This window comes from Andrographis paniculata, unplaced genomic scaffold (assembly GCF_009805555.1).
Source record: "Andrographis paniculata isolate CXL003 unplaced genomic scaffold, ASM980555v1 Contig50END, whole genome shotgun sequence".
NCBI classification, from domain to species: Eukaryota; Viridiplantae; Streptophyta; class Magnoliopsida; order Lamiales; family Acanthaceae; genus Andrographis; species Andrographis paniculata.
Genome location: NW_026137585.1, coordinates 1,666,755 through 1,682,101, shown reverse-complemented (window position 1 = coordinate 1,682,101; position 15,347 = coordinate 1,666,755). Strand labels below are relative to the sequence as shown.

General features: G+C 36.3%; 3 protein-coding genes across 5 annotated transcripts in view; 2 read left to right on the top strand and 1 right to left on the bottom strand.

The window, feature by feature from the left end:
• The first annotated feature begins 85 nt into the window (after positions 1-85).
• On the top strand, positions 86-4,655 carry LOC127253255 (G-type lectin S-receptor-like serine/threonine-protein kinase At4g27290). Of its 2 annotated transcripts, XM_051277734.1 has the most exons (8): positions 86-379; positions 1,115-2,276; positions 2,672-2,812; positions 2,911-3,029; positions 3,293-3,503; positions 3,596-3,833; positions 3,906-4,056; positions 4,131-4,655. In XM_051277734.1, the coding sequence occupies exons 2-8, from the start codon at positions 1,136-1,138 to the stop codon at positions 4,437-4,439; spliced, it is 2,310 nt and encodes a 769-aa protein (XP_051133691.1). In that variant the 5' UTR covers positions 86-379; positions 1,115-1,135; the 3' UTR covers positions 4,440-4,655. The 2 variants fall into 2 exon arrangements, with proteins under 2 accessions (XP_051133691.1, XP_051133690.1); XM_051277733.1 differs by lacking the exon at positions 86-379 and having other exon boundaries at positions 944-2,276.
• A 1,699-nt stretch (positions 4,656-6,354) lies between these two features.
• Positions 6,355-15,347, top strand: part of LOC127253254 (G-type lectin S-receptor-like serine/threonine-protein kinase At4g27290) — a 65,386-nt gene continuing 56,393 nt past the window's right edge. The window contains exons 1-7 of the mRNA XM_051277732.1: positions 6,355-7,678; positions 8,105-8,239; positions 8,328-8,449; positions 8,536-8,746; positions 8,825-9,062; positions 9,319-9,469; positions 9,555-9,912. Coding sequence (XP_051133689.1) covers positions 6,394-7,678; positions 8,105-8,239; positions 8,328-8,449; positions 8,536-8,746; positions 8,825-9,062; positions 9,319-9,469; positions 9,555-9,863 — 2,451 coding nt within the window. The 5' untranslated portion in view covers positions 6,355-6,393 and the 3' untranslated portion in view covers positions 9,864-9,912. The remainder of the gene's footprint in view (positions 7,679-8,104; positions 8,240-8,327; positions 8,450-8,535; positions 8,747-8,824; positions 9,063-9,318; positions 9,470-9,554; positions 9,913-15,347) is intronic.
• LOC127253253 (G-type lectin S-receptor-like serine/threonine-protein kinase At4g27290) lies at positions 10,584-15,132 on the bottom strand. Of its 2 annotated transcripts, XM_051277730.1 has the most exons (8): positions 14,810-15,132; positions 13,140-14,301; positions 12,588-12,728; positions 12,373-12,494; positions 11,900-12,110; positions 11,565-11,802; positions 11,342-11,492; positions 10,585-11,245 (listed from the first exon to the last, which is right to left on the bottom strand). In XM_051277730.1, exons 2-8 carry the CDS (start codon positions 14,278-14,280, stop codon positions 10,937-10,939), a joined length of 2,313 nt encoding a protein of 770 aa, XP_051133687.1. In that variant the 5' UTR covers positions 14,281-14,301; positions 14,810-15,132; the 3' UTR covers positions 10,585-10,936. The 2 variants fall into 2 exon arrangements, with proteins under 2 accessions (XP_051133686.1, XP_051133687.1); XM_051277729.1 differs by lacking the exon at positions 14,810-15,132 and having other exon boundaries at positions 10,584-11,245; positions 13,140-14,513.

The window sequence follows — 15,347 nt, the reverse complement described above, 5'->3', positions numbered from 1 at the left end:
AAAAGCAGGTATGCAGAAAAATATTGTTTATATTAGCAGCCATTTTACGCCATATAAAAAACACCTTTTATTTGAATGGAAATGGTCAAGATTAGAAAGGAAATTGTTCAATGGAAATCCGAATATTTGGCGACTTTTGACTGCTAGAGTAAAAAATTAATCAGCTTAATCCTCGTGGATATGGCATCCGGTCAATCGGACGAACGACTCAACGGGGTTGATGTTTTTAGCTGAAGATTTTCCCAACACTACAGACTCAATTGAACAATCGCCGCATTTCCGATGATTCGTCGCCATGCCTCCATGTCTGAGACTGTTCTAAGGAAATCAAGCGATAGAATGATGCCGACGATTTCGAAACTAGGTTTCTTCGGTCCAGGTAATCGAAAATATCGCTTCCTTGTTTGTACAATTGGACAAAAAACCCTTGCCAGGACATAAAAATCTTACACTTTTGACAAGTGAGAATCTACCTCTTCCGCTGCTGAATGCAGTAGCCATACGCTTGCTTGATAATCAATTCATTTACATAGAATCTGCAAATGGCGAAAATATTTTGTAGTACACATTTCCTGTCGACAGAAACGAGCATTGTAATTTGAGTTTGTAATCGTTAATAGTACATTCGAATATTCAACGAGGAAGCCTCTTTTTGACTCATGACAGTTAATCGTGACCAGATACAATTTTAAACACAGTTTGTCTATTGTTGAAAAGTCATTCATTTGAAAAAGCCATAACTGTTTGGAAGCACTGATGTTAATTTCTCTATGTTTTGATGTGACTAAGGAAAAGGGAGAAAGTAAATTAATTCTTTTGGTCAAATATGAAGCATTAATTCAAGAATTCAATTTTTAATTCTCACATGTATTTGGTGTTCATACTGCAAAACAATCATGATCGTATAGAGTTTAATTTTCATTTGGATTCTCTAGAAACTTACCAGCATTTAAGGGTCACTGTTAGATATAGCTTCATCTTCTGTTCTGGGGCAATTATGGAGAGTTACCAATCAATTTTGATTCTCTGCTCATTAGTTCATTTCTTCATCTTCTTTAACTTCTCTTTTGGGCTGGATACACTTTTGGCTAACCAAACTATTGTGGATGGGCAGACTTTGGTATCTCCAAACCACATGTTCGAGATGGGGTTCTTTTCCCCTGGTGTATCCAAGAACAAATTCTTGGGGATATGGCACACATGCACGCCCGACGTGGTTGTTTGGGTTGCAAACAGAAACGATCCCATCAGAGATCCAGAAGGTCTCCACTTGACCATACTTGGACATGGAGCTCTTGCTATAGCTAACGCTCGGGGGATTATATGGTCAACAAGTTCTTTTGGATTGGTGTCCTTTCCAATTTTACAACTCCTGGATACTGGAAACCTGGTTCTTGTGGAAAAGACAAAGGAGAGCTTTATACAGTTGTGGCAGAGTTTTGATTTTCCAACGGACACATTATTGCCAGGAATGAAGTTGGTTTACAATCCTGATGTTGGTAAGGAGAAGAATTTAACATCATGGAGAAGTTCAGATGATCCTTCCCCTGGCGATTTCTGTCTTAGGCTAACCAACAAGGGCTTGGCCGATTCGGTAATTTTCAAGGGGTCACAGATAGTGCATCGAACTGGAGCATGGAATGGGCATTATTTTAGTGGAACACCACCATTTCCCAATCCAATTTACAAACCAGAAATAGTTTTCGAAGAAGGAAAATTGATATCATTTTCAATTCCATATGAGACCACAAATCCCCAAAGAGTAGTACTTGATAAATCAGGTTCATCCAGTCATTTCCTTCTGAATTCTGGAAAAAATAAGTGGAATCCTACCTATGCAAATCCACTAGATTCATGTGATGAATATGGGAAGTGTGGTCCTTTCGGGGTATGCACATTTGGGGTTACAATAAAATGCCAGTGTTTGATGGGATACACCCCAAAGTTTCCAGAAGATTGGGACCTTCAAGATTGGTCTGGAGGATGTACTCGAGCATCACCATTAGATTGCCAGATTGAAGATCATGATTTTTTTGAGGTTACAGGAATAAAGTATCCTGATACATTACAGGTCCGGTTAAACAAGAGCATGAGCCTTAAAGAATGCAAAACGGCGTGCTTAAGAGACTGCAGTTGTGTAGCATATACTAATCCATACATAACTGAAGGAAGCACTGGCTGCTTGATCTGGTTTGGAGAACTCATTGATACTAGATACCTTTCTACACCAAATAACAAGCAAAAAATGTACATACGGCTGCGGAAATCAGAATTAGGTAAGTCTTTATCCATAATTCCTTGGTATCTTGAATTAATCGTGGCAAATCATTGTACAATATATGCTTTTTCTGCAAATTAAGATGCTTCAGGTCACATATTATTCCAACTGAATTGTGAAATCGAAGGCATGCTATTTATAGTGCAATGGTACATAAATGTTAGAAAGTTAGCTGTGTAGGAAGGAGCTTAAGTGAAAGTTTTACATTCTCGCTCTCCTTTTAAATGTTACATTCTTCGACTCCATAGGCGTTGCTTCTTGTTCATTAACTTTTGGGAGTTCTTTAGTATAGCTTTTATTGAGAGCTTCCTACATGTCTAAATACATTTGAGAAAACACACAGATTAATACTTATCTACCACTAATGAAGGTTCATGTTTTTTTTCCTTTTAGATTCTCTCACTGCCATACAGAAGGAGGCGAAGGAGAAGAGCTGGTCAATCATGATACTAGTGATAGGAATTGTTTCTGGAGTTACTGTCTCATCTTTTGTTAACATAGGTATTCAATATATGTCAAGACAATCAAGGAAAGGTGAGAAAATTTAACCTCTAAAGCAGAGGCATAGAAATTCGCTTATTAACTTTTGGATTCCGACACTGAATTTGGTTCATTGTTTCCATATACTGTAGAAAAAACTGTGGAGGATGTGGAGTTACCTTTATATAAGTTTTCGACGATAATGACAGCAACCAACAACTTCTCCACAGATAATATTATTGGGGAAGGTGGTTTTGGCCCTGTTTATAAGGTATAGCGTTTAGATATATTTCAAAAGTACTTTGGAGTTCTAGATTGGTTTGGGAAGAATAAAAAGTTGAATACAAAATAAGTATTAGCTGAAATGTTTTGAAATGAGAATAAATTTGTTGATTCAATATTTTAAATGAAAAAACAATTTTGAATGTGATTTTTTTTAGTGAGAACTTTTATGCATAGTGAGAAAACATGTTTGAAAACATAAGCAAACAGAGGATTTTCGGCATCAAGATTCTTATTCTGTTATTTGATCAGGGCATGTTATCTGCTGAAGTAGAAGTAGCCATCAAAAGATTGTCAAGAAATTCCGAGCAGGGTTTTGCAGAGTTCAAGAATGAAGTTACCTTGATTGCTAAACTTCAGCACAGAAACCTTGTTAGGCTTCTCGGCTGTTGCATCGAAAAAGATGAAAAGATACTAATTTACGAATTACTACCAAACAAAAGCTTGAATACCTTTGTTTTTGGTACATCCTAAGTTTCATTTTTGTTTTCAGTTTCATCATTATCTTTTTGGGTAAAATTTCAATGATGCTATCTAATATGGAATCTTGTGCAGATCGAAATCGAAGGACACATTTGACATGGCCTAAGCGGTTCAACATTATCATGGGAATCGCGAGAGGATTGCTATATCTCCATCATGATTCTAGATTAAAAATTATACACCGCGATCTCAAAACAAGCAACATTTTGCTAGATGGGAATCTAAATCCAAAAATTTCAGACTTTGGCATGGCAAGGCCTTTCGAAGAAGATGAAGCTACTGCAAGAACTAGAAAAGTTGTCGGCTCATAGTAAGCTTTCTTCAATCTCAAACAGAATTACTTATCTTCACAAAGACCTTATGGATCGATACTTTTATGCAGCGGCTATATGTCTCCAGAATATGCAGTTGCTGGAAAATTCTCCGTGAAGTCCGACATCTTTAGCCTTGGTGTCATATTGCTCGAGACATTGAGTGGGAAAAAAAACCGCGGCTATGCCAATTGCCATCAGCACTACGGTCTTTTGGCACGGGTAAAAGAACATTCCTTCTGACTACTAACTCTCTTAAGCTACATTGGCTTAATATGTAATGAAAACTGCAACAGGCTTGGTTGCTGTGGAAAGAAAACAAGACTTTGGAGCTGTTGGATGAATGTCTAACGGACACATTCATCGAATCTCAAGTGAAGCGGTGCATACAAATCGGGTTGCTGTGTGTACAACGGTACGCAGAGGATAGACCCGACATGATATCTGTGTATTCCATGTTGGCTACTGATGAAGGACTGTTGCCTGAACCGAAGGAGCCCGGATTTTTTATCGACGCGGGTTCGGATGTTGTGAGAAGTTACACCTCAACTAGTGGAGAATGTGAGAATGGAACAATGAGCATGACTGATCTAGAGGCCAGATGAAGAAGATGCCATTGCTGAGATAATGCTTTTGCTCAGGTGTGTATGTACATTGTAGATTCATAGAGTGTTCTTCTTCTTATCCCCACTCCCTCTTAATTTTCAAGCAGCTAATTTTAATCCAATCCAATGTATTAGTTGGTTGAGTTTCGTATATAAATAAATAAATTAATGATACGTATCTGTGTAGGTGAGACGTGATTTAAATAATTAACATGATATCAGAACTATATGTTTTATATTGAAGTGATTTGTCGTGATTATTTGTCACGAGAGTAAATTTTTTTTTTTCCAAGAATCTTTGTTTTTAGTTAATGTTTTCCAAATATTTATATTATATTCAAAATATTATGTTCTATTTTATAAAAAATACTGCATTGATATTAACTTTTATCTAATGTTTATTATATTCTAATCAACAAAAATTATAAAAAAAAAATGTTAATATAAAGTATTATATTTAAAAATAATTTTACTACAAAAATCAAAATTAAAATACAGAAAAAATATACTATAGGGATGTGTTTAATTAGTAATTTCTAGTGATAATTTATAAGAAAACATAAAATCTTAAGAATTACATAATAGAAAATTAATTAATTATTATTTTAAAAAAAAAAAAAACAATACTTTCTAAAAATATATTACTATTCCTTAATTTTCATTAAAAATATTAAATAAAATTTTATTAATTACTGAAATTCGCCGGCGATGTGATTTTGATTTGATGGATCAACTAGTTGACCAATTATCAATATATATATATATAGTCATAATTAATTAATGGGATTAGTTTGCTCTAATACCATTTCTTATTAGTTTAATTAATATGTTCAATTTTATACTACCTCCGTTCGGTATTTTGGTCACTGTAGATACGAAAATTTAGGATATAATTAATAGATAATTAAAAGTAAAAATAATTAACTTATAGTAATATAAATTATTCTAAATTAAAATTAAAATAACTAATTAATTTAATTAAAATTAAAATATTTAAAATAAAATTAAGATGAATAATCGTTTTTTTTTTTTTAAAAAGAATGACACGATGAGATGTGGTTATTTCGCTTTCTAAATTGAAGAATTCCAAATTCTTTTATTGTTTCTGTTTAGACCATACGATAGACAGTAACCGATTTATTATTGTGAACTTGTATTGAAAATTATTTTCTGACTTTTGGACACTAATTTTGTTGAGTGGATAAGCAAATTATTTTATTTTATTTTATTTTTTGCCATCAAATAGCCTCCCTAATTTACTTGACTTGGCTCAAATTTGACATTTAACTCACCCTAGGAAGACTTCTACTGATTTAACTCCTCACTATGAGTTGAAAAGTAGTTGTTAACTCAGCACAAATTTTAATAAATATATTATTTTGATTGATTATTGAGTTTGTTAGTAGTTTGAAGAATATAAATTTAAAGAGTGTAAAAAGTTAGTTAGGGTGTGTTTGTTTGGATGATTGAATTTTGGATTGGAATTTGAATAGTAAAAATTTTGAATTTGAATAGTTGTAGGGGAAATTTTTTTTTGGATAAATAGTAGAATTTTGTCAAAATCCTACAAACAAACAAACACACTACTATAAATAAAAAGTGCATCAAACTCAAGCCCGGATGTCGAATTAGATGATTTAAATGGTTGTCTCATCTAAAACTATAAATCGTTAAAAATATTCGTAATTTGTTTATTTATCTACAAACGGGAGTCACCCGTGAATCCGAATGGACCAAATATTTAATTGATTGAAGCAATTGAATGATAGCACCTTTTCTTTTAAGATCATTGTTGGTTGACTAATACAAAATTATTAGAGTCGGGACATCTTGTTTTCCGAGTTTTACTGGCAGGGTTGACTATATAATAAGAGTTTTGAAGAACTTGATGATTTCAAAGGTTCAAACACTACTTTTAATTTCTAGGTATCTTGGTATTTGTTTGATCTGGAAAATGATGCAACACAACTTGATTATAATCCTTTATGCCTATTCCTTCGCCATTGCTAAATTCTCTATTGGATCAGACACTCTTTTTCCGAACCAAACTCTTGTTCTTGGACAGACATTAATTTCTTCGAACCAAATGTTCGAGATGGGATTTTTCTCTCTCGGACAGTCCAAGAACAGATTCATGGGAATATGGTACAGAAACACGCCGGACGTCGTCGTTTGGGTCGCTAACCGGAACAATCCGATAGCCGATTCAAATGGCCTGCAACTAGCCATAGCTAGACAAGGCTACATAGTGATAAGCAACAGTCGAGGAACCATCTGGTCGACGAATTCATCAGGACATGTGTTTAATGCAAGTTTGCAGCTAATGGATACCGGGAACTTGGTTGTTCTTACAGGGGAAAATCGCGAAAATTTATTCAAAAGGCATGCTTGGCAGAGCTTCGATTATCCAACAGACACGATCTTACCAGGACTGAAGTTTGTCGACGACATTGAAGCCGGCGTAGAGAAGTATTTAACATCATGGAAAACTTCGACAGATCCTTCTCGAGGAGACATCATTGTAAAGATCGAAAACAAAGGCTTGCCTGATGTGGTGTTGTTGAAGAAGGGAAAAAAAATGTATCGAACCGGGACATGGAATGGGATTTATTTCGGTGGCGCGCCGCCATTTCCTACTCCGCTTTTCAAGCTCGAAACAATTTTCAGGCAAGAAAGACTGATATCCATGTCTTTAGCTCATGAGAATTCGACTTTTGTAAGAATAACATTACAGAAGTCTGGTTTTATTCAGCATTTAGGATTGAATGCTCGAAAGGATGATTGGATAATCTTGAATTCTATTCCTCAAGATCCTTGTGATGAGTATGGAAAATGTGGTTCTTTCGGCATGTGCACGACCGGCGCAGGAATAATATGCGAATGCCTAAAAGGTTATGTCCCGAAACATAAAAAAGATTGGCTTTTACAAGATTGGTCGGGAGGATGCACTCGAACTTCGCCAATGAACTGTGATCATATCGAAAAACATGGTTTTCTTGAGGTTATGGGAGTCAAATATCCCGATATGTTGAGGTACCGATTAAATGTTAGTCTGAGCCTCGCCGAGTGCAGATCATTGTGCCTCAGAAACTGCAGCTGCACGGCATATGCTAATCCGTACATCACAAATGGCGACATCGGGTGCTTGATGTGGTTCGATGAACTTGTTGATACTAGATATCTTCCAAGAATTGATTCGAAGCAAAATATCTATATACGGGTGCTTAATACCGAGCTAGGTATGGTTTTTTACCTATATTTTGTTGGCTAACAAGCGGCGTTAGTTATTATATTGTTATAACGCACGTGTGGTTTAAGGGATTCTGTGCAATATTTTTGAAAATATGATAAATCTCGAGCAGTTTTTAAGGGATTCTGTTTCATGTTTTTATAAAAAATGAAAACGTTGTAAATCATGGAAGAGTATGTTTTCTAAAAATGTAGTATCTAAATTATGAGGGAGTATGGTGCAGACTTTTTCGAACTATAAGAGAGTTATCAACAATTTTACCTCAAAGTTTCGATTCGCCTTTCAAATTATGTTCATTGAAAAGAAGAGAAGTATGAGTCTATTCCGAGCATAGATTCGGAAAATATTGAATGAGGATAGCCGCGAATCGAAATTCTCTTGTTCCGATTAATTTTTTCTTATCTTGATCTTACAGAATCCAAAGCTACTTTAACTGAGGAGAAGAAGAACATGGTGATCTTGTTAATAGTGATAGCAATTGTTTCTGGAGTTCTTGTCTCGTGCTTCATCAATGGAGGAATACATTATTTGGCAAGACAAATAAGGCAAGGTAGGTAACAAACACATAATCTATTAATACATTTTGAAAGGTAGGATGAAATTTAACCATTGATTGATTCTTCTTAAAACTTTGTTAGAAGGAAGGACCGATGAGGATCTTGAGCTGCCCTTGTACAAGTTTTCGACGATAATTTCTGCAACAAACAACTTCGCCGAAGAAAATTTAATCGGGGAAGGAGGTTTTGGTCATGTGTATAGGGTAAACACACAACATTTCACAGCAGCCATTGTAAGAATCATGTTCTTAGTATTATGACAGCTAATGCGTCAACCATTTCTGCTCAGGGAAAATTATCCATGGAAGAAGAAATCGCTGTCAAAAGATCGTCGAAAAATTCGAGACAAGGTCTAGCAGAGTTCAAGAACGAAGTTATGCTCATCGCTAAACTTCAACATCGAAATCTTGTCAAGCTTTTGGGATGTTGCATCGAAAGGGAGGAACGGATACTTGTTTATGAATATTTGCCGAACAAGAGTCTCGACACTTTCATTTTTGGTAAGTCTCGAAACATATTGATCAACTTCTTGGTTTTTTTGTTTGTAGTTTCATTGATCTTACCAAGCTAATGTGAAGATCAAAATCGACGGATACACTTGACATGGCCTAATCGATTCAACATAGCCATGGGGATCGCAAGAGGATTGCTATATCTTCATCATGATTCGAGATTGAAAGTTATTCATCGAGATCTCAAAACTAGCAACATCTTACTAGATGGAAATTTGAATCCAAAAATCTCCGATTTCGGTTTAGCAAGAACTTTCGAAGAGGATCAATCTACCTCGGAAACAAGAAGAGTTGTTGGAACATAGTAAGTTTTCTTCAAACTCGCGTAACGAAGGCTATGTTTAAATAGAAATTTTTTTAAGTTTTTGAGTTTTGAATAAAAAAAGTTCTGTATTTGATTTGATATTTTGTGAAAGAAAAGAAAAATTGACGGTGATATTTTTAAGAAAGTTACCTTTCGTTTGAATATTGTCAAAAGTTCAAAAAATGTCTATGTAAACAGAGCTTCAAACTCTATTAAATTTTTACGTAGAAACCTTACGACTAATAGTGTTATACAGTGGTTACATGTCTCCAGAATATGCAATTGCCGGGAAATTCTCAATGAAGTCCGACATCTTTAGCCTCGGCGTCGTACTGTTAGAGATAGTGAGCGGAAGAAAGAATCGAGATTTCGACAACTGCTACCGCTACTACACCCTCTTGGAATATGTATTAATTTTCTTTCTTCTACTACTATCCTACATTAGTAAAAACAAAAATGTTTATCAAATAGCCTCTCGGCGCGATTATGCAGGCGTGGTTGCTATGGAAAGAAAACCGATCTCTCGAGCTGATGGATGACTGCCTAAACTCGACTTCTATCGAATCCCAAGTCAAGAGATGTGTACAAGTTGGTTTATTATGTGTTCAAAAGTTTGCCGTAGATAGACCGGACATGATATCGGTATGCTCCATGTTAGCGTCCGATGAGGCGATACCGGTCGAGCCCAAGGAGCCGGGTTTTTGCGTCGAAACGAGGCCTACTTTAGTGAGAAGTTATGCCTCAGCAAGTGTAAATATGGAGAATGGAAGAATGAGCATTTCTGATGTAGAGGCCAGATGAAATGAATGGCCTCTACTGTTATTCTTTTGTAGTTTGATTTTAGTTTTTTGTTTGGATAGTAGTTTTGATGTGATTATAAGATAAAAGAATGTACTTCTATTATTAGAATCACAATAGTTTAGTTGTATAGTGAAAAAATATCAAACTTTAAAATAATATTAATACGTATACTTTTGTGAAAATTATAGTTGTGTTATGTAATAAAAGTATATAACATAATGCTCTATGGAAATATATGTGTTATGTTTTTATGCATCCACGATGACAAATGGGACTGTAGGACTTGAACATGGGACTTCTCGACTTTGATAACATGTTAGATGATATTAAATAATTGTCTCACCTAAAAGCTTTAAAGTCGGGAAGTCCCATATTGGAGTCTCACTATCCCCATTCGTCATCTTTCATGTGTAAGATTTGTGTAGTGGCGTATATCCCTTTGTTTTTGCTTTTTTTAGTGACGTAGAAATCCGCAGTCGCTACCCGAAAGTGTGCACAGAGAACCTAATACGCTGCAAACTAGGCCCGACAGACAAGTCACACTAGGCGAACTATGTGTGGCAAGTGACCTGAGACGTCGAGGTTTAAACCCATGACCTCACAGTCACAAGTCCAACCCCTACACCACTAGGTCATCCCTTACGGGACTACAAGTATAAATTTTTAAGAGAGACAGCTATTGACATCACTTCAAAACTTAATCAAGGAAATAGTTTCGAGCTTATATTGGTCATGATTTGAGAACGGGAATTGAATTCTATTTGAGATCAAATCTCCAGTTGTTCCTCGATAGCTCTGTGGTAGAGTAGTCGGCTGTTAACCGATTGGTCGTAGGTTCCCTGACGAGGAAGACTAAGTACAACCATATATCATATACCTAGAAATATAAACTACACTTTGTTTTTATATAACACAAGTACGCTGACCGGAACAAATCAACACAGTAACCATAACTACGATGATTTACCTCAGTCAGCACAGTAACCATCCCCAAATATGTTCGAACATGTATACTGCACTAAATCTACACTATATCTACAGGCCTGCGGAAAAGCTTAACAACAATGGCCTCTTCATCTAGCCTCTAGATCGGTCATGCTCATAGTTCCATTCTCACAATCGCCACTTGTTGAGTTGTAACTTCTCACAACGTCCGAACCCGCTTCAACAAAAAATCCGGGCTCCTTCGGTTCAGGCAACAGTCCCTCGTCAGTAGCCAACATGGAGTACACAGATATCATGTCGGGTCTATCTTCTGCGCTTCGTTGAACACATAGCAACCCGATTTGTATGCATCGCTTCACTTGAGATTCGATAATTGTGTCCTTTAGGCACTCATCCAACAGCTCCAAAGTCTTGTTGTCTTTCCACAGCAACCAAGCCTGTTGCAGTGTTCAGAACTTCTTTGTTAGTTTTTGCAAATGTCGAAAGCCAATGTAGCTTAAGAGGGTTAGTAATTAGAAGAAAAGTTCTTTTACGTATGCCAAAAGACTGTAATACTGATGGCTATTTCTAAGGCCGCGGTTCTTTCTCCCACTCAATGTCTCGAGCAATATAACACCAAGGCTAAAGATGTCGGACTTCACGGAGAATTTTCCAGCAACTGCATATTCTGGAGACATATAGCCGCTGCATAAAAGTATCGATCCATAAGGCCCTTGTGAAAGTAAGTAATTATGTTTGAGGTTGAAGAAAGCTTACTACGAGCCGGCAACTTTTCTAGTTCTTGCAGTAGATTCATCTTCTTCGAAAGGCCTTGCCATGCCAAAGTCTGAAATTTTTGGATTTAAATTTTCGTCTAGCAAAATGTTGCTTGTTTTGAGATCACGGTGTATAACTTTTAATCTAGAATCATGATGGAGATATAACAATCCCCTTGCAATTCCCATGATAATGTCGAACCGCTTAGGCCATGTCAAATGTGTCTTTCGATTTGGATCTGCACAGATTCAAAAGTAGCTTGTGAATTGCATTATTAACATTTTACACCAAAAAAGATGATGAAGAAGAAAATGAAAATGAAACTTAGGATGTACCAAAAACAAAAGTATTCAAGCTCTTGTTTGGTAGCAATTCGTAAATTAGTATCTTTTCATCTTTTTCGATGCAACAGCCGAGAAGCCTAACAAGGTTTCGGTGCTGAAGTTTAACAATCAAGGTAACTTCATTCTGGAACTCTGCAAGACCTTGCTCGGAATTTCTTGACAATCTTTTGATGGCTACTTCTACTTCAGAAGATAACTTGCCCTGATCAAATATAGTCAATGTAATAAGAACCTTAGATGACGAAAAACACTCTATTTACTTATGTTCTCAAACTTGTTTTCGCACTATGCATAAAATATTCTCTCACTAAAAAATCACATTCAAAAATCATGTTTTCAGTTCAAAATATCACATTAAATATCTATTTATATCACATCAAACCCCTATAATGTATTTAACTCTTTACTCTTCCCAAACCAATCCAAAGCTCCAAAATACTTCCAAACATATCGAAACACAATACCTTATAAACATGGCCGAAACCACCTTCTCCAATAATATTATCAGTGGAGAAGTTGTTTGTTGCCGTCATTATCGTTGAAAACTTATATAAAGGTAATTCCACATCCTCTACAGCCTTTTCTACTGCAATGTATGGAAACAACGGACCAAATTCAGTGGCAGAATCCAAAAGTTAATAAGTGAAGTTCTATGAATCTGCTTCATAGGTTTTCTCACCTTCCCTCATTTGTCTTGCCATATATCGTATACCCACGTTAATAAAGGATGAGACAATAGCCCCAGAAACAATTCCTATAAATATTAACATGATTGGCCTGCTCTTCTCTTTCACCTCCTTCTGTATGGCAGTGAGAGAATCTAAAAGGCAAAAACACAGAACCTTCATTAGTGGTAGATAAGTATATTATTATTTGACTACCATCACTCGTTCAAAGAGTTGATCTATATTATTCATCTGTGTGATTTCACCGACGTATGTAGACATGTCAAAACTCATCAATAAAAGCTATACTAAAGAACTCTCAACAGTTAGTGAACAAGATGCACCGGTTATGGCGGCGAAGAATGTAATCATTTAATAGGAGAGGGATAATGTAAAAATTTCATATAAGCACCTTCCTATACATAGCATGCCTTTGATCAAACAATTCAGTTGGAATAATACATAATATATTACCTGAAGCATCTGGTTTTGCAGAAAAAGCATACATTAAACAATAATCTGCTACGTTTAATTCAAGATACCAATGGATAGTGGATAACACTTACCTAATTCTGATTTTTGCACTCGTATGTAGATTTTTTGCTTGTTATTTGGTGTAGAAAGGTATCTGGCATCAATGAGTTCTCCATACCAGATCAAGCAGCCAGTGCTTCCATCAGTTGTGTATGGATTTGTATATGCTACACAACTGCAATCTCTTAAGCACGTCGTTCTGCACTCGCTAAGGCTCATGCTCTTGTTTAACCAGACCTGTAAAGTATCAGGATACTTTATTCCTGTAACCTCTAAAAAATCATCATCTTCAATCTGGCAGTCTAATTGTGATGCTCGAGTGCATCCGCCAGACCAATCTTGAAAGTCCCAATCTTTCGGAAACTTTGGGGTGTATCCCATCAAACAGTTGCATTTTATTGAAACCCCGAATGTGCATATCCCGAAAGGACCACACTTCCCATATTCATCACATGGATCTTGTGGAGCTACATAGGTCGGATTCCACTTATTTTTTCCAGAATTCAGAAGGAAGTGATAGGCTGAACCTGAATTATCCATTGCCAGTCTTTGTGAAGTTGAAGTCTCATATATTATCGACATTGTTATCAATTTTCCTTCTTCGAAAACCAGTTCCGGTTTGTAAACTGGATTGGGAAACGGTGGTGCTCCACTAAAACAATGCCCGTTCCATCCTCCAGTTCGATATGCTCTCTGTGACCCCTTGAAAAGTACCAAATCAGGCAAGCCCTGGTTGGTTATCTTAATACAGAAATCACCAGGGGAAGGATCATCCAAACTTCTCCATGATGTCAAATTCTTCTCCTTACCAACATCAGGATCATAAACGATCTTCAGTCCTGGCAACATATTGTCCGTTGGAAAATCAAAACTCTGCCACAACTGTATAAACCTCTCATTTGTCTTTTCCACAAGAACCAGGTTTCCTGTATTCAAGAGCTGTAAAATTGGAAAGGACACCAATCCAAAAGAACTTGTTGACCATATAATCCCCTGAGCATGACTTATAGCAAGACTTCCATTTCCAACTATGGCCAAGTGGAGCCCTTCTTGATCTCTGATGGGATTGTTTCTGTTTGCAACCCAAACAACCACGTCCGGCGTGCTTGTGTACCATATCCCCAAGAATTTGTTCTTCGATATCCCCGGGGTAAAGAACCCCATCTCGAACATCTGGTTTGGAGATACCAATGTCTGCCCATCCACAATAGCTTGGTTAGCCAAGAGTGTGTCCAGCCCAAAAGAGAATTTAAAGAATGTGAAGAAATGAAGCAATGAGCAGAGAATCAAAATGGATTTGTAACTCTCCATAATCGCAGCCAGAATAGTGAACCCAGGGGAAGATTCAGCTGTATCTAACAGTCACCCTTAAATGCAAATACAAATTAAACTATGAAATCCTTCATAGTTGAAATGCTTCACAGTTGACCAAAAGAAATAATTCCCTTTTACGTTTTCCTTAGTCACGTCAAATCATAGATAAATTATTACTATATCCTTGATTCCAAACAGCGTATGGCTGCTTCAAATGAATTGACTTTTCAACAATACATACGCACAAACAGTTTTTAACCACTAAAATTGGTTCTAGTCACCATTAACCTCTTCCGTCAAATGTACCAGATTTTTTTTTAATTTTTTCTAATCGAGGTTAGGGTTATCTATTCAATCGCACAGACAAGGAAGCGAAATTTTCGATTACCTGGAGTGAAGAAACCTGGTTTCGAAATCATCACCGTCGTTTCGTTCGATTGCTTGATTTCCTTTAAACAGTCTCCAAAATCGATCCATAGCGATTAATCATCAGAAATGCGCCGATTGTTCAGTGGAATCTGCAGTGTCGGGAAAATCTTCCGCTAAAACATCGACCCCGTTGAGCACGTCGTCGGGTTGACCGCCCGCCCTGTCCGCGACCGCGAGGATTAAGGTTTTTAGTCGCTACGTTCGGCCATCCCAGTCAAGTCAAATTTTTTGCAGTAATAAAAAATGATGAGAAAATTACTGAAGCCAATGATGTCTGTGAAAATAACAGTAGATGGGAACAGTTATTGAAAAAATATATCGAATTATCAAAATACTGACTATAGCATACAATAATAAATAATATATATTCCCTCAATCTCATAATTACTACACTAAATAAGGATATTTGTAATAAATTAAGTTACCAAGAGAAGAAATAGATATTTTATTATGAAAAAATAAATAAATAAATAAATAATTTGTTATGAGATGAAGAG